Source organism: Corythoichthys intestinalis, chromosome 21 (assembly GCF_030265065.1).
Source record: "Corythoichthys intestinalis isolate RoL2023-P3 chromosome 21, ASM3026506v1, whole genome shotgun sequence".
NCBI classification, from domain to species: Eukaryota; Metazoa; Chordata; class Actinopteri; order Syngnathiformes; family Syngnathidae; genus Corythoichthys; species Corythoichthys intestinalis.
In genome coordinates, this window is record NC_080415.1 from 16987496 (window position 1) to 17006445 (window position 18950).

Consider the following 18950-nt stretch of genomic DNA (forward strand, 5'->3'; position numbering starts at 1 on the left):
CCTGCTGCTGAGAGAAAATTGGTCAGGAGGGTGAAGATTCAACCGAGAATCACCAAAAAGCAGATCTGCCAAGAATTAGAAGCTGTTGGAACACAGGTGTCCGTGTCCACAGTCAAGCGTGTTTTGCATCTCCATGGACTGAGAGGCTGCTGTGCAAGAAGGAAGCCCTTGCTCCAAAAGCGGCACCTTAATGCTCGACTGAAGTTTGCTGCTGATCACATGGACAAAGATAAGACCTTCTGGAGGAAAGTTCTGTGGTCAGCCGGAACAAAAATCGAGCTGTTTGGCCACAATGCCCAGCAATATGTTTGGAGGAGAAAAGGTGAGGCCTTTAACCCAAAGTACACCATGCCTCCGTCAAGCACGGTGGTGGTAGTATTATGCTGTGGGGCTGTTTTGCTACCAATGGAACTGGTGCTTTACAGAGAGTAAATGGGATAGTGAAGAAGGAGGATTACCTTAAAATTCTTCAAGATAACCTAACGTCATCAGCCCGAAGGTTGGGTCTTGGGCGCAGTTGGGTGTCTCACTAAGATCATTTCTCTTAAATCTAGCCGAATAATTTTTCTCCATCTTATTTTGAATGTTAAAGACTAGTTCAAAGATTAATACGTCAGATTACTCTACTTACTTGGAGTAAATATAATTATTTGTTCTTATTAGCTCAATACATCTAAAAGTTGGTAATTTTTTTTACCTGAATTCAGAAGAATTTACTTTCAAATAATATTATGAACCATATCTATTCTTGAATAAAGAACATTTCTAACAATCTGATTTTCTTTTTATCAAACGTACTAGCTCTTTGCTTAAAATAAATCTTTTAAGTTTGTTTTCAAATAGCTAATTATCAACAGTTGATCTTTTTCAAAACATTAACTATTTTCTTTTAGCCATTCTCTTATTTTCTTTTAAGAGCGTTCTACAAGTTTCAATTTAGCTCAATAATCTATTTTTTATCTCTAATGAGATTCCATTTTAAAATTCATATCCTAAATAGTACAAGGGAAAGGCTGGAATATTCCCAGCTGCAATTACAACCTTCCCTTATAATTTGGGCAAAAACCCAGCGGATGCCGTCGAGGACCCCATGTTGCAAATAGGGGCCACCGAAGGGCCGCACTCCTCATGTTGAAAAACTTCCATTTTTTTCCGATTTTGCACAATAAACTGTAAGCTCTTTACAAACAGTTCCCTCGCTTATCGAATCTCGTCTCACACGCCCAAAACTTTCTCAACCCTACTTTCTCAGATCCTTCTTGTCACTCCGGACGTCCACCAAACAACCAAACACATTCGCCACCCATCTTTACTTAGACTTACGGTTACCTCTGTCCTCAATACAACTTACTCAAACCTTCAACATCACAATTCACCAATTATCACTATGGACATGACAAGTGCACTTCCTCTTTCTTTTTGTGCTTGCTTTCTCTTCGCCTTCTCGTTCACTTTGCTCAGACCTTCTTTTTCTTTGAGTTTCCCACACTGAGAGGACTTTGAGCTTGTCCTCTATTCTTTCTCTGCACTTATTTTGAGTTTTCAATCGTTATTCTGTCTGCGCCGAACGTTTAATTATTTGTTGCCGTGCACGGACTTTGCAAGTTCGATTTTGTTAATTTTTCGTTTACGCGTGTTTTTATCTCCGGTTCTAGGCTGAATTTTTGTCACTTTTGATCTTTTAACAGTTCCACGACCCGCTTTCGGACGATATTTTGTCTTTGTCACACAAAATACCGTGCGTGTGTTAACCCTTTGTACGTCAAGAGTTAATATTACGCAACACTTTTTAGACCTTTAAAACGTACGTAATTTATCGCACAATAGTTCCCGGAACTATCAGTGGGTTGATTTCAACTGTTTACTTTGCGCCGTTCTTCCCTCGAACTAATCTTATAAGTCCCTGACTTATAACTAAATGTTATCAACACCGAAAGCGTCAACTCTGGACAAAAATATGGTCCAACCTTAATCCGTCCCTCCCTGGTTCGGTTGGGACCTGTCACCGGCGATCCGGGTCGTCGCAGGAACAAACTGACGGCCGGTCCAGTCACGTAAAGGTGTCGTTGTCCGGAGACGGCCCGTTGGTCCCGCTACGACACGGATGTGAGGTCCCGGGCTTCGGCACCAGAGAAAAATGTTAGGTCTAAACTTAATACTTGAACTAAGAAAACAACAAAGACCTAGGAAGGGACGGAGGAAGAATCAGACTTGAGACGGAGATACGTTTTTACGCTGACGGCCGTCAGGAGGAAGGTTGATGCGGAGCGAGTGGCTCACAACAAGCTTCTCTCCCTTCCCCCTGAGGAGCGCAGCCTTTTATTGACAGAGTTTCAACATACATGTGTGAGTTTCACATCTTAAGAAATAGTTATCTTGAGAGATTGGTGCGGGCAGTTATTTGTCTTGTCTCATTGTGTTGAAACTTTATGGTCAGCAATAGAAACCTAAAACAGGAAATGTGCCCCTCTGGGTCATGCTGGCATCTGTCCTTCAGTTGAATGCGACCTTCCGCGACACATTCTTTCTTTTGTAAGGCTTTAAGACTGTTAAATAAGACTGTAGTTATAACTATTAGTTTTAAACACACATTATTAACCTTAGCGTGCAAAAGCATTAAAGCACATCTTACAGAAAACAGCTGTGAATGGCCACAGCCGGATTTTTTAGGGATTTTATGGGTGAAACATGGTCATATAACAAGGGTCGTGATTTTCTTTTTCATGTTTTTACCCTTTTAAAAGTTTTTTTTTTTTCAATTTTTCTTTGTTTGGATCGATTCTTTTATTATCTATAATATTGGGGAAAATGCGACGGTAACAAAAAATACAATTAAGCGATCGTTATGAGGTAGATATCCGTGACCTTTTTACAGACATTTTTTTCCATTGTGACGTAATTTGTTTAAAATATGTGAATGTTTTTTAAAACCAAATATTAGAATCAATGATTCTAAACTAAAAATGACAGACATTTCAAATAATTTCTGAACTTTTTGAGGCTGGGTTGAAACCGAAGCGGTTGCACGGCGTCTGTAAATGGGGGTCTCCAGGGTAAAACGGACAAATTCAAAATAGTTCGGGGGCTTAATGCGCCATGAATCTGCTATTGCAGCATATAGACATATTGTTCTATCAAACACAACAGTTCTTTTGGCTTAAAATGCAAGAGCAGAAACTGCTTTTTCAGCCTTGTCTGTGTTTTCCGCCATATATATTTTTTCAGGAAGTTGGCAACCCTTTTTTAAATACCTTAAACTACATTTTTTTCAAATGAATTAAAAATGTGAATGGCATTAAAAATTTTTTGAAGAATTTTAAGAGCCCACACATGAGGAAAGAAAGTTTCCATTATAGTGCATGAAACAATTTAAGAAGACTTTAATGTGCTTAAGCATCTCACAAGTTCCGAGTTTTCAAATGATAAATACAAAAACTGGTCCGTGGTGCTGTTAAAATCCAAAGGATAGGTGAAGGGGGTACAAACATTTGTATTTATTTACACTGCATAGTTACACAAAGGCAGCTTGCTTTAAAACGTCATGTTTGTGAAAGCACCATATATTATGTACAAAGAGTTATAAAAGAACCCCCTTTTGTCCTATTAATACGGGACAAATTTTTCCCGAGTACTGAACAATATGGCTCCAGTCTTAAGGGGGCGCTGCTGCAACAGTCTTCTTGAATAATCGGACATTTTTACAGGATGGCGCAACACCAGGAAGGCCGACTAAAGTGTTAGCGAGGCAAAAGTGAGACGCCGGGCACATTCCCAACTGGCCCGGATTTACATGAGATGCGTCAGGAGAAGGTGGCGGCCAGCGAGATGGCGAGAATGATGATAACCACTGCTAAACAGATTGCGATCCAGATCTTTTTCTGCGTGAGAAGATCAGAAAATCAGGCGAGCGTGGCCACAAATGACAACTTAAAACGTTACCTTGCGTGCTTTTTGCTGATACGTAACAGCTTTCTCCGTGTTCTCCTTGGCTCGTTCCACGTAGTTGGACGACTGCTTGATGTTGTGTTCAATCTGGTCAACCATCTCTCCCTGTGAGATTGTAGTTAAATGTTCTTCTGTACGCCATTTTAAATGCGTCGCTGAATTACGATTGTAATACCTGAGCTTCCACCTCCATGGCCAAGTACTGAAACATATCGTGAAGATCTTTAATACTGCGTTCCAGCTTGAGGATCTCGTCGTGCCGCGACTCGATCTCGTTCAGCGCTTGTTTGGTGGCTTTGGCGTCACTGAGGATCTGCCGACACAAGTACACATCTTCAGGTTAGGAGTACAGATAAAAATCGGAATGTTTGCCATTAACAGGGTTCCCCCAGGATTGATAAATCTAAATTCAAGACTTTTAAGACTCTTTTTAATGCCATTTCAACTGAAAATTAATACTTTTCTCGCAGCCATTATTTAGATCATATTGAATCATATTAAATAAAGCACTGAACATCAAATTTAACCTCAATTACTATGTGTGTTTAACAAAAGAATGCACATGTATTGAAGATATTATTAAAACACATTTAAAGTAACATAATGAAGCCTGTCAGAATTTTTTTTAAACACACACGCACACAACAATTATGGACAAAAAGAGGAGGACGACAGGACTCCCACCAGCCATCTTCTGTAACAGGCTCTCATCTTCTGTAACAGGCTAGCCGCTAGTGCACCTGCCAAGACCCCAGTGAACATGGCTAACTCGAGTTAAAACGGCGAAAGTCACATTTATTCGAAAGGCAAAGCGAAATGTTTAAGCAGGTCCACTGCCTTCGCATGACCCATAAACTGCAACCTAAAGTATCTGGATGTAACTTGAGCCCCTATCATATACGCCAAAACAACGGGAATATCTCGGGACTTAACCGTGCAGCAGTTGTGTGTGAAAACAATTTCCCGTGTCGATTGACATGGGAAGCAGTGTGCGTGAAAGCAGGCGTTAAATTCCCAGGTCACAGCAGATGGCTGATGACTTAAATATCATAGTGGCGGCCGATGTAACTTCCTCCCTCCCTCTTCGCAGTAAGACGAAAATCAGTAAACAAACATCGCAATTATAAACATAGCAAGCTGGAAACAGCTAAATTAAACTGAAAACATGACCAAAATTAAAATGTCAATTGTTACGTCGGGTCGGGCCAGGGTACTTTCTCGCTAACTTTTTGAAATAACTATATATTAACGGGTGTATGAATGATAAACTAAGGAATACTTGTTATAAAATAAATAATTTGGATAAAAAAAAGAAGGCGCTGTATATGGTCATTGCAGAGCCAGAGCGTGCCTATAGCTACGCCCTTTAAAATCTTCCCCTCTGCGAGTCCGCAAAACCGCATCAGTTTATTTATATTTAACAAACTTTTCCAGCGTTATTTCGTTGTGTAAATAAATTAATAATGATCATAAAAATATGTAGTCTATTTAAACATTAAGTAAATGTGCGTTTTTTTTCTGCCGACTGAGAATTCGTTACAAAAGACAGGCTTTTATGCAGACATCGTCACAAATGTTATCACACAAAACGCGGGTCGGGCTTTAATACCCGCGGACCAGGTTGGGTCGGGCTGGATTTTTAGGCCTGATTTTACCTCTAAAAGTTTTGATGAGCTTAAATTGTCTGCAGTTACAAAGTCGGGAATGCTCCCTCCGGGAAAAAAAAAGTACGATTTGACCAACATTATGTTTAACAAACTTTTCCAGCGGTATTTCATTGTGTAAATGCATTTATAATGATCATAAAAATATGTAGTCTATTTAAACATTAAGAAAATGTGCGGGTTTTTTTCTGCCAACTGAAAATTTGTTACAAAAGACAGTTACGACATCGGGAACGCTCCCTCTGGAACAAAACGCAATATGACCAACATTGTGGCAGCGGATGCCGACCAAAAATGATGTAATATCTGAAACAGATCACCAATGGACTCATTTGAAGTATATGAATGGTGGTCTGTTTTGGTGTTCAGAATCCACAATACTACTGCCTGCAGGGTTTTCGTTCCACCGACAAACGGACGCATTCCCGATGCAGAGGTGGATGGATTCTCCGTTTTGAGTTGCATTTCGATTTGTAGTGCAGTGCATCGTAAAAATTCTATGCGTCATATTCGTTATTTGAAAAAAAAAAAAAAAAAAAAAAAAAACTTTGTCACGGATATAATTTAGGTTGCACTGAAATGTTCTTGAAAATTAAGACCACGGTGAAAAAATTCCAGACTTACAACAGCTAATTTAATACTTTTAATACCTTTAATAATGGAAAACTAAATTCAACGCTTTTTTGATACTTTTAATAACCCGCGGGTACCATGGTTAACGATGCTCGACGTCCATTTGAAGTGGATCCTCTTACTTCAAATGAATTGGACATCCACTGCTGAAACTCATTAAAGTGCCTATGGCACCAAAAAGCATTTTTATTTCATATTTCACGTGGTATTTTATGCTCCTGAATGAAATGGACCGCTTGGATAAGTGTGGAAGCGATCGTTTCATTTATTCAATTTTTGAATCCCACGCCATGAAAATGAGGGACTTCCAGTTCCAGTCTCGGGTTGAGGACGAATGCGAACGTGACTTTATAGCATGCAGATGGACTGCGGAGTCAGCTGAGTTTGTGGATTAATTTGTTTATTTTTTCGCATCATGCCAGCCAAATGTGCTGCAGGGTTTTGTTGCTGCACCAGGGAGAGGCGTGTGAGCCTTTATGGGTTTCTAAAAGTTCCCCTTCACCCTCAGAGAATGACCAAAACAAGTCCGACAACTGTGGGACCACTGCACTTACGAGGAAGTGAGTAAACACCGTATTTTGTATTATGTCAAACACTGGGATCATGGCACACGTTTTAATACGCCGGTGGCTTGCATTTTGTGGCTGACAATGCTCTTGGTCCACAGAGAATGCCACTCGGCCGACGACCGGCGGCTTGTCGCACACCCCCCTCGGTCCTTCGCGTGCCCGCCGGGAGAGCGCTATACTCCGGTTATTGCCCTCTTCGTGTGCCCGGTGTTCAGTCAAGTTTTCCACCCCATCAGAAATTGCAACTGTGTTAAAAATGGCCATGAATACAGCGATTACTAAATAAACACTACAAATTTTCTTTAAATAAAGGAGTATTTACTAGTGTTTGATCATGGACAGACATGTAGAAAAGTTCTCCTCAGACACATTCCGCAATGTTAGCTGCACAACAACTGCACGCCGCTCTCTCACTGTTTACGTCTTTGCTGTGTAGTTAAGCATTATGTAACGCCAAAAGCATGTTGACCAAGTAGCAGCTACGCGCTCCTCAGCCGGTTTGTACGACTGTCATTCTCCAGCTGTTTCCCTGGCAAATGAGCTCTTCTGTCCGCAGCTGGGGAATGACGAGCTGTAACTTGCTCACCGCCGGGCGGTTTGCAGATCGGCAAAGACTATCGACAACCCCGCCACCGTGTGACATGATCCGAGGTAGTTTTTGTGTGATTTTTCGCTTCGAAAGGCAAGAATAAGACTTTGAAACATCACTCGCTTCGGGTTAGCATGTCAGATAGCTGTCACGCCTCCTGGTTTGCTTACGCTCCCCGATGCCGGGGCAGGGTAATGACAAAAGCCGGACCAACTCCGGTGGCATAAAATATAGTTCGGGAGGTGCAAAGGTTGAGAGTTTTGACCTTATGGAGTAATTTTGCCCTGTCGTACTGAAAAAATACTTTTTAATATTTCGTATTCCATTTAGCACAAGACTGTTACTTGTCATGACCATACCATTTATTTAGCAATTGGGGAAAAATACTTCGATAAAAATATCTTGTAAGAATATTGGAGTAAAGAGACTGAAACAATGACATTTTGCAGCTCTCTTCGGCGAATTTCCTTGTTTTGAATAATTCTAAATCATATGAAACCATGACCCTGCTGACATCATCCTCCTGTTGGGGACGCTAGAGCGCTATAATGACAGGCAGGGGCTAAACAGCAGAATAAAAGACTAATTTCTCATCATCTGCGGTTTGCCAAATTGCTGTATAAAGTCGAATCGTCTCAAAATATGATTCTAATTCACATAATAATGCTATTTAAGACTTTTTATCCTGTCGTAGGCACTTTAAAATTCACAAGAATATCGCAAATTTTATCATAATGTACTCAAATGCTCACATTTTGCGTGAAAACGTCTGTCTGGCCGCTTTCCAGCATTGAATCCAGCTCCTCGTCGGTCACCGTTGTTCCAGCTAGCAAAAAAAAAATAAAAAAATAACTTGATCGGTACATCCGGTCGCCATTTTTCTTCCTGCAACTGCGATGCCACTCACTTATCTTGAGTTGTCTCTTTATTCTATCCACGTTGATTTCTCTGTACTGCACCTGGATGGTGTTGCAGTGGCCCATCAGCTCTACAAACCCTCGGGAGAGGACGGCGTGCTGTCACGGGCACAAAAATAAGGGCGTTCAGGTCGAGAAGCAAGTCAAGAAACTTGAGATTTCTAAAAAAAAAAAAAAAAAAAAACTCCACCTGAGTGCGCTGCATTCGAGCGTTGACGGATATGTATTTACCGTCATCTTCTCCCTTCTTGGGCTCGATGCCTGTGTTGGATTGACAAACGGTCAAACTCACAAAAATGTGTTCAAGTATCGTTAAAGGAGCTTTCGCGAACTCCGCATGTCAGGCGGCAATTGACCAAGCGCATGTCGTAGCAATCAGAGGTGGGTGGTAACGTCTTAAATTTACTTGTGTAACTTTTTGAGAAAAAAAAAAAGAGCCCTGTAATTTTCGGATTATAAACTGATATTTTTTTCCCTCATTATTATTTATTTGTTGATTTATTTGGGTTAATAGGTAACACTTTATTTGATGCCGGCAACATAAGACTGCCATAAAATTGTTATTATGACATGACCCTGTCATGGGGATTAACAAATTATTATGACAGATGTCATTAAGTATCATCCGGCAAATTATGTCAATAACTCCATTTATGTCCGGCTCGGATCTTTTACATCCATTCTAAAGTGAGATAATTTGCTGGATGACACAAAATGACCTCTGTCATAAGCATTCATTAATGTGCATGGCAGTGTCATGTCATAATTATGATGGTCTTATGACAGTTTTATGGTGCCATTGTCAAATAAAGTGTTACCAAATACCATAGCTAGCTAATAATGAAAGAACTGGAACAGTAACTGAAGTAATTAGTACAGACCATGAATTTTGATTGGTATTTAAATCTGTAGTGCTGCAATCAGGCTAGGAGGCATGTTGGACGACAACAGTGTTGACAGCAGGTGGCAGTATTGGTTGACTGTCTCCCTAAGGGAGCAGTGATGACCAAATGAAGCTGTTTGAAGCAACGAAGCTTTGCAGCCAACAGCGTACCGCACGAATGCTATTTTTAGACCGCAAGGCTGCGTGACGTCACCATCCTAAGGGGGTCAACATAGAAGCGCCCTCGCATACAACCCATGTTAGTACTGCTTGTTTTCTGCCGGTAATCTTTCATAAAAGAACATGCCGAGTAAACACTGCTGCTATGGAATTTGTAGAAACGACTCTAGACATTATGAAATATGAAGAATGTTTTTTTCATACGTTTCCCAAAGCCCCAAAAAATGTGAACAATGGATCAAAAAATGCGGATGTCCAAAAGACCAGCTTAACGCTAGCAAGGTGAAGCTATTCACCTTCATATGCAGTAAAAAATTTGTTGGGGGCCTACAGATGACAATGTTGATCCATTGCCTGCCACAGCCTGCCCCGAAGAGGTCAGCCATTTTGATATTTTTACTTATTTTTTAGCGTGGCGTTTTGCAGTGCTGCTTCTGTCTGACAATGAATGCCCTGAAAAAAATTGATATATCTTACTGCCACTGTTGTTACCTTTTCTGTTGTAAAAAAAAGCAACTTTAGTAAGGGGGAGGGTGTAAATAAATTATAGAATTAAGATTTGTTATCAATAAAAAAAAATGTGTTTGTTGGCTGTCACCGAGTAGCATTTGCGATCGCTCCGCAAAAAACGCAAATTATATATTACCCCCAAGAACGGTCATAGACGTAAGACAACCAGAGGATATAAAATATAAGAAAGAAAGGGCATATGATGGTAAAGGATAGATTGTTGAAACAGGAGAATGTCATTGTCATTGGCGTAAGGCAATGCACACAAGAAAAAGGTGTCGATAAAAAAGCTCTGGATCAGGTCGGCTCTTTTCCAGCGCCTTGACACTCAAGCCATCTCTTTAACTGAACATTTGTATGTCCTTCCACATGTTTACTAGTGAATTTGGCATCATGGACATCATTTTCGGAGAGAACTGGTAGGTTTAGCTGAGTGAATATCTCGTTCGTACACTATTTACATACATCTAGCATGAGGGACAAACGCAAGCTTGACCCCCCCCTACCCCCCAGCAACAGTTGCTAACGTCATGAATATTAATGAGCAAAGGTAACGTGTTCTGTGCGGTATGCTATTGGTTCAAAGCTTCATGGTGGTTCATTTGGTTTTAGTCTTATGATGCAGTTGTCAAATAAGGTTTTACTGGTCAATATATTTTAGTGTAAATATCCCATAATATAGTGAGGACAGCTGCAGCTTGTAGTCCAGTATGGCTAATCTACGAACAAATGTCATTTTTGTGTCAAATTTGGTGGGTGGCGGCTTATAGTTAGGTGCGCCTGATAGTCTGAAAATGACAGTAGTTTTACTAAGCCATACATTTTACTTGAGTAGATTTGTGAAGAAGAAATGCTACTCTTACTCCACTACTTTATGCTACACAAGTCGTTACATTTTTCCCCTTATTCTACTTTTTTTGGCTAGCGATGCCAACATAAGCTCTACCAGTTTCACCAATGAGACGTCGCAACAATAATCACATGACTCCATTATAACAATCAGACTCAAGCTTGCTATTCTATGATCACGCCGGCCTGTTCAATCACGTGGCGTCTTTAAAGCACTGAAAAAAATGAAGCATTTGACATGGATTGTTGCCCTCAACATGTCTCAGAAGCGCTGATTTTCACCTCCCTCAGTTGTTATTTGGCACCGACTGACCACAGAAAATTTCATAATAAGAACTATGTAGGAACTATTCACTATTCAAACTAGGAACTATTTTCTCCACTAGAGGGCAGGGCACTCATGGTCTTTGACAAATGACGCTTCAGTTCTGATTTTTCTCTTGCTGGGATTAAATTGTTTTTTTTTGTTTGCTTTTTTGTGTGTGTGTGGGGGGGGGGCTTAATGTGTTTTTTAAATAGGTTAGAGTAAATTTAATGATAACAGTTCAAATAGATAACTTTCGGCTGAGGAAAAAAAAATACCAATTAAAAAAAAAAAAAAGTCAAACATAAGCAGCTACTTACAATGTTACTCATTACTAGAGTATTATTTTCACCAAATATTTTTTTCTAACACTTGAGTACATTTTTTGGATGACTGCTTTTACTCTTACTTGAGTCAGATTTTTGGCTACTCTACCCATCTCTGCTCATGACCATTGTCACTGTAACTACTGAAACAGACTTTGCAGAACAAAGAAAAAATGTCCAGCGACAGCAAAAAAGTCAAGACAATCACAACCAAGATAGCTCAATTTATCATATTGGATTATTTATGATACAGGGTCGCCCCAAAAAAACTTAATCCAATAAAACCAAGAGTGAGGGAAGAAAAATAATATATTGATAGTAATTTTAACCTTAAGACATGCAATTTAAGGAACGATTAATGAATTTTCATCTAAAAATGATGTCCTTTAAATGGCGTCCTCCTGCATGAATACATTCTTGGAATCTGCTGTTGAAAACAAAAAAAAGGAAAGTTTTTGTATTGGCTGTAGCGTTATCGGCTACCTGATAAAATCGGGCGATAAAAGCATTTCAAAATTATATTTGACAATATCAATATCCGTTTTTCATTATCGGCCAATATGAATGTTGCCTTCAAAGAATGTAGAAGCCTTCTGCCTTTGTACAAGGGCTGGTCACAGCTTATCACAGCAGTTACGCTTATTGACCATTAGATGTCTCTAAACTAAGATGCTTGCGATTTGTTATGTGAGCAGACGATTTGACCTGGCATCAAAATACAATTAGCCATAATATGTTAAATCCACGATCAGTATCAGATTTGGAGTTAGACAATATCGAGTTATCAGTTGAAAAGCCATTATTGGACAACTCTAATTGGCAGACATGACCAAGTGGGCAGCACTGCGAGACAGTGATCTTGAGCAAGTAAAAAATCTGCCATTTTAGTAACCATGGGTGAATTCGGGATGAAATTCACAGTATCCCAGCTCAGATGAGGAATCAACCAGAAATCTCAACAGCAAATTCCTAGAATGCATTCGGCTCTATTTAAAGATCATTTCTGAAAAATCTAAATTGCACCATTTTTTTAAATGCCATGTTTTAGATTTGAATTAAATAAATTTTTTTCTTCCATCCCTATTGGGTTTATTGGATTGTTAAAAAAATCCCGTTTTTTTTGGGGTTTTTTTTGGGGGGTGGGGGGGTCTCCCTGTACAAGTTTATGTAAAAGTGGTGCAACAGTGAATATGACATAACTCAGTTAACATGGCTGAATCCAGTTGCTCCCTGTTAAGACCAACATATGGTAAGTTTTTATTTGAGCTACTGTTTTTTATGTATTCATAATTTACATTATAGGTATATTTTGCAGTTAATTCTGGGAATATGTGTTTGAAGGATTTGTTAAGTGCATTTTATAGCATTTAAGCTAGTGGACTTTTGTTTTGCAAATTAGCCAATTGTTCTTTCGTTGTACTTAGATCTTCATTTGTCTTTTATACCCTTTTTTTTTTAAATGAAATTGCAATTCTGCATAGTTTGAACAAACTCAGGAATTTTATTTTGCATTTAATGCTCTTTTGAAAGTGCAATCTTAGCAAGCCTTTGTTTTACAACGCCTAAAATTTAGTCTGCAACACATTGTTCCTAATCAGATTATTCGAACTAACTAGTTGATTAATCGATTACTAAAATAATCTATAGTTAAAGCCCTAAAAAACAAAATACTGAAATTCTACACAGCTTCATAACTAAAGTTCAACTTGTTAGGTTTTTGATTCCTGAGCTAATGGGAAGTGACTACCTCCATCTAGTGTTAAAGTTAAGATGTGCAAAAGAATATAGGCTGAACTCAAGCTTCTTGTGCAGGCCATATTCAACCATAGTTGGCCTGCAGACCGTTGTTCTGACACCCCTGTATCCCAACCTTGTGCTTGCTGTACATGTGTTGAAATTGTATGCTTTTGCCTAGATAGTTGTCGTTTCCCTTTTGCTGCAAATCTTTATATTTTGAATAACCCTCCGCTTCATATTGTAAATTCTTATTGCTCCATAATAAATCACTAACACACTTCGGTAAACGTCTCCCTGACATGGCTTGTGCCGTTAGAATCACGAAGCTTGACAGACTAACAACAGTACTAACTGAGGGATGGGGGGTGTTGGAAAAGGTCCTATCAGTGACCGAATTGCTCAAACTGACTGCTTTTTGCCAACTGTCAAGCCGCGAGTTGAACTGAATCATCCGTGAATGTTTTGAAAAAATGTCTGACATATCAACTCGACATTAATCTCCAAGACTTCAAGTGCAACATTTACTCTTTAGCTTCCTCTGGATTTGACCGGCCAGCGTCTTGATTTCGTCTCGGAGCGTCTGCAGCTCCTTCTTCATGGCTGCAAAGACGACGATGACGTCACGCAGTGTTCATTTGACACATGTCGCACAAAAACAAAACAAGCTGGTCTCACCTTCCTCGGGTAAAGCCACGCCCAGGACCGTTTTTTGCTTGTTCTCAAGGTCACTAACCATTCTCTTGAGGCTGTATAAACCCTCGTGGATTTCTTGAACCTGTGTGGTGAGGTGATACATTTTTATCCAATCGTCACATTAACGTTCTTCCCATTTTGTTAAATTAGCAAAAGTCATTTTCACCTTTTTAAAGAAGCTCTCATTGTCCTTCTCCTCCTTGGCTGAAGAGCTTCCAGGTCTGATCATCAGAGATTTGCCCTCATCGTCCTCGTCCGAAACGTCGCCTTTCTGCACATGTAGAAATTCAAAAGACAGCCAATGAGTTGATTTTGAAACTGTTGAATGGAGATCAACACATGCATGTATGCTGTTTGGCATAATTACTCTTAAAAACAACTTTATTTACATGGTTTGTGTTATTTTTTTTGTAATTTCCTTTTTAACTATGGTGCCATCTTTTAGAACACAAAAATAGTGGTGCTTTTTTAGGGATTTGTGTATGTTTGAGTCCCTCCTTGTCTTGTTGTGGTGCATTCTTGGTTAACATTACACGAAAAACAGTACACAGCACAGGTGCCACTGTTTTCCTTCCCACATACAGTGCTGGCCAAAAGTATTGGCACCCCTGCAATTCTGTCTGATAATGCTCAATTTCTCCCAGAAAATGATTGCAATTACAAATGCTTTGGTAGTAATATTTTCATTTATTTTGCTTGCAACGAAAAAACACACAAGAGAATGAAAAATACATTAAATAATTATCATTTTACACAAAACTCCAAAAATGGCCAGGACAAAAGTATTGGCACCCTCAGCCTAATACTTGGTAGCACAACCTTTAGACAAAACAACTATGAACAACCGCTTCCAGTATCTATCAATGAGTTTCTTACAATGCTCTGCTGGAATTTTAGACCATTCTTCTTTGGCCCACTGCTCCAGGCCTCTGAGATTTGAATGGTACTTTCTCCAAACTGCATTTTTCAGATCTCTCCACAGGTATTCTATGGGATTCAGGTCTGGACTCACTGCTGGCCACTTTAGAAGTCTCCAGTGCTTTCTCTCAAACCATTTTCTAGTGATTTTTGAAGTGTGTTTTGGGTAATTGTCCTGCTGGAAGACCTCTGAGGGAGACCCAGCTTTCTCACACTGTGCCCTACATTATGCTGCAAAAATTGTTTGGAGTCTTCAGACTTCATAATGCCATGCACCCGGTCAAGCAGTCCAGTGCCAGAGGCAGCAAAGCAACCCCAAAACATCAGGGAACCTCTGCCAGGTTTGACTGTAGAGACAGTGTTCTTTTCTTTGAAGGCCTCGCCCCCCCCCCCCCCCCCCCCATGTTGATACCTTTTCCCAAAAAGCTGTACTTTTGTCTCATCTGACCAGAGAATATTCTTCCAAAACGTTTTTGGCTTTCTCAAGTAAGTTTTGACAAACTCCAGTCTGGCTTTTTTATGTCTCGGGGTCAGAAGTGGGGTCTTCCTGGGTATCCTACCATAGAGTCCTTTTTCTTTCAGACACTGACGGATAGTACAGGTGGACACTGTTGTACCCTCGGAATGCAGGACACCTTGAACTTCTTTGGATGTTAGTCGAGGTTCTTTATCCACCATCCGCACAATCTTTTGGTGAAATCTCTCGTCAGTTTTTCTTTTCCGTCCACATCTAGGGAGTTTAGCCACAGTGCCATGGGCTTTACACTATTTGATGATACTGCGCACAGTAGATACAGGAACATTCAGGTCTTTGGCGATGGACTTGTAGCCTTGACATTGCCCATGCTTCCTCACAATTTTGCTTCTCAAGTCCTCAGACAGTTCGTTAGTCTTCTTTCTTTTCTCCATGCTCAATGTGGTACACACAAGAAAACAGGACCGAGGTTGAGTCAACTTAAATCCATTTTAACTGTCTGCAAGTGTGATTCAGTTATTGCCACCACCTGCTATGTACCACAGGTAAGTAACAGGCGCTGTTAATTACACAAATTAGAGAAGAATCACATGATTTTTCAAAGGGTGCCAATACTTTTGTCCGGCCCATTTTTAGAGTTTTGTGTAAAATGATAATGATTTAATATTTTTTAACATTCTCTTTTTTTGTTTTTTCATTGCAAGCAAAATAAATGAAAATATTAATACCAAAGCTAATTGAGCATTATCTGACAGAATTGCAGGGTTGCCAATACTTTTGGCTCGCACTGTAGCACACAAATGTGATTATTTAACCCCTTCATGTATGAATTGTTTTATTTTTCTTCCATTAAATGTTTATTACATTCATATAGGTTGGGGTATAAACCTGCGGCCCACGGGACAGTATTTTGAGGCCTCCATTTGACCTCCAATTGTAGTATTAGCGTTGCCCGCACGCACTTTGCGACGGGCAAACAAATATCGATAAATCCAAATAAAATTAATTAATTGAAGTATGAATTTTTGGGAGGGAAAGTAATTATTTAAATGGTAACTTACAAGCCATGTGTAAGAAAAAAAAATCATTCATATTAAAATAACTTTTAAAAATTAAAACTCAAAAAAATAAAACTGTAACAAATTGAATAAATGGAGAAATTCAAATAAGTGGCATTTTTGTATTTTGGTCCGGGAGTTTTATTTTATTTCATTTTATTTTTTGATAAATCTCTTGTGACTTCACATAGCTTAACTCTGACTGCCATTGACGGCAATAGACGCCCAATCTATTTTAAGTGGGAGGGTAATTTTGAATATCAATTTTTATCATTTAAAAACTACCAAAACACATTTTATGCCTCCAATGATTAAAGTCGATGCTTTGCTGTAAATAACATATATGCACATTTACTATGCAAGCAATATATATGTACATATATATATATATATATAATATCGTGACAGGCAGTACAAAAGCAGGAGTTAACAATTATGCAAACAACCACATTTTGTGACATTTGTGTTTAGTGGTACACGTTTTTTCCTGAATAGTAGAAGAGGCTCGACTGCCCCCTTACTTGCACATCCTCCAGCGGAAGTCGCCGACACAACAACGCCCAAATCGAGCGTGGAGACCCCCAACCAAGTGTCAAGTTATCTCACAGACATTTTCAACACAATTACATTCACTTTCTACAGAAAGTTTCCACAGATGACAAGTGCCATTTACGTCCGTTACTAGTCAGGATGCTAAAAAGCAGGCTAACATGCTAAAGCTACATGCTACAACATAATCTTGACACTTACGTTCCCCAATTCTTTCGTTCGATCCCGCATTGTTTTCGGCTCCTAACGGAAAACAGTCAAGCCGGAGACACCGCAGTCGCCCACCAAAGTGTGTCGACTTGTCAACGGGCTGCGAAGACGTCAGCGCTGAAAAGGTGAAAAGTTTGTGTTTTACTTTAGTTGTCATTCAGCAAGTTAACTTGCTGGGATCGTGTTGCTTCTTCTTCTTTCTCTCTGTCTTCTCCAGAGGGGCAGAGGCGGAATTTTTACTCATAAGCGCCCTCTAGCATGCATTTGCAGATTGCAAATGAAATACAGCTCATTGACATGCAGGTCAAAATACTGTATATATCACAAAAGAAGAACATTTATTTTACTGTCTGACATAAAGTGGAAGAACATTTATACACCTCAGTGTGCAAATGAATAAAGATACTTTATGTCTAAATATATTAATTTTTGAAGAGTAGCAATTTAATTTAATATAATTTCTGGAGGTGGGTAGAAATGTGTTAATTTACTTCTTAGAGTAGTAATACTTTTTACTTTTGCTTGAGTAGATTCATGAAAAAGCAACACTACTCTTACTCAGCTACTTTGGACTACGCTAGTGTTTACATTTTTCTTCTTTAGTCTACATATCGACTTTATTTTTGCCAGAGATGCCTACAGTGGCTGTCTCAGTTTCACCAATGAGACGTAGCAACAAAAACCACATGACTCCATTATACCAATCAGAGGTAACAATGTTTTTTCTCCACTAGAGGGCACTCGTGCTCTTTGGACCGGTGATGTTGCATAGTGTTGTTCTGGTCTGAATTTGATGAGTTTTGTGTCGTCCTTTGGCCTAATATGGTCATGTGATAGGTTATAGTACAGTATAAGAATAACAGTTCATATTGATGAAGTTGAAGTGAGAAAAAAATACAGTAATCGCTCGTTTTTCATGGTTAATGGGGACCAGAACCCGCCGCGATAAGTGGAAAAAATGCGAAGTAGCGCCCTCCCCCCCAATTTTTTTTTTTTGGGGGGGGGGGGTTTATGTGTGTTCAATGTATTTACTGTATTCAGATCTAGCAAGTATAATAAAATAAAAACGTTTATGGATATGTATATTTTAAAATGTTTTGTCAGCACTTCAAACGTAACAAATATGATAAGTTTTAAACATGTTACTGTCCCACCGAATTATTTTTAAACAAAAATAAAGTAGAAAAATGCTTGTCTTTATTAAATGCTTCATTGAGTCCACTCAAATCCGCTCAAGCTGCTAACTTACACACATTGAGTTGCCACAGCAACTGTTTAAAGGGCCCACGGATAGAAAGCAAAATGAACAGGAAAGACGGGATGAGACGTTGTCTGGCTGGACAGCGCTTTTACGTGACAAAAATAAGGTAAGCCGTCATTAAACATCTCAGTAGAGGCAAACTGCATCTATGTTTTCGTGTGATGCAACAAATAATCAAACTGCGGTGTGTCACTGAATACCCGAATCATATGTAAAGCACACAACAGCTCTAGATGCTAACTATCTCCTTAATAATATTGGAATAAGTTGGATCACACAATAGTTTATCTTGAAGATCTGCAAATATTTTTTGACATCACTCTCCTGCTCTGTCACTAGAGCAGGACAGTGCTAGCTGCCACTAGCGAACCTGACACATTTACGCTACTCGTTTCATCCCGTCTTTCTTGTTCCTTTTGCTTTTGCTGCTCGTTTTGTGAAATATCGACAGGGCTGTCTTTCTCATTAATATTCTGCTCGGGTTCAAATTGGAAGGGCAGAACTGACGACATGTTTATGGAGTTAAAGAGTGACACTGCGTGGCCATGTGACGTCACCGCCCTGCGACGTCAACAACGATGGCGACCTACTAGTTAAAATGATTTTACAAATTTTATTAAAACCAAAACATTAAGAGGGTTTCTAATTAGGGCCTTCGAACGATTAAAATTTTTAATCGA

General features: G+C 39.4%; 1 protein-coding gene across 1 annotated transcript; it reads right to left on the reverse strand.

The window, feature by feature from the left end:
• Window positions 1-819: 819 nt before the first annotated feature.
• Window positions 820-17228, reverse strand: stx4 (syntaxin 4). Its single transcript, XM_057825916.1, has 10 exons — window positions 17001-17228; window positions 13966-14070; window positions 13782-13881; window positions 13632-13706; window positions 8508-8578; window positions 8308-8416; window positions 8153-8226; window positions 4121-4258; window positions 3940-4050; window positions 820-3878 (listed from the first exon to the last, which is right to left on the reverse strand). The coding sequence occupies exons 1-10, from the start codon at window positions 17028-17030 to the stop codon at window positions 3801-3803; spliced, it is 891 nt and encodes a 296-aa protein (XP_057681899.1). The 5' UTR covers window positions 17031-17228; the 3' UTR covers window positions 820-3800.
• Window positions 17229-18950: the final 1722 nt, after the last annotated feature.

Coding starts and splice junctions, on each gene's coding strand:
- stx4 (XM_057825916.1), bottom strand. CDS start 17,030: ATGCGGGATCGAACGAAAGAATTGGGGAAC. Junction 14,071..17,000: donor GAACGAAAGAATTGGGGAAC/GTAAGTGTCAAG, acceptor CTACATGTGCAG/AAAGGCGACGTTTCGGACGA. Junction 13,882..13,965: donor ATGAGAGCTTCTTTAAAAAG/GTGAAAATGACT, acceptor CTCACCACACAG/GTTCAAGAAATCCACGAGGG.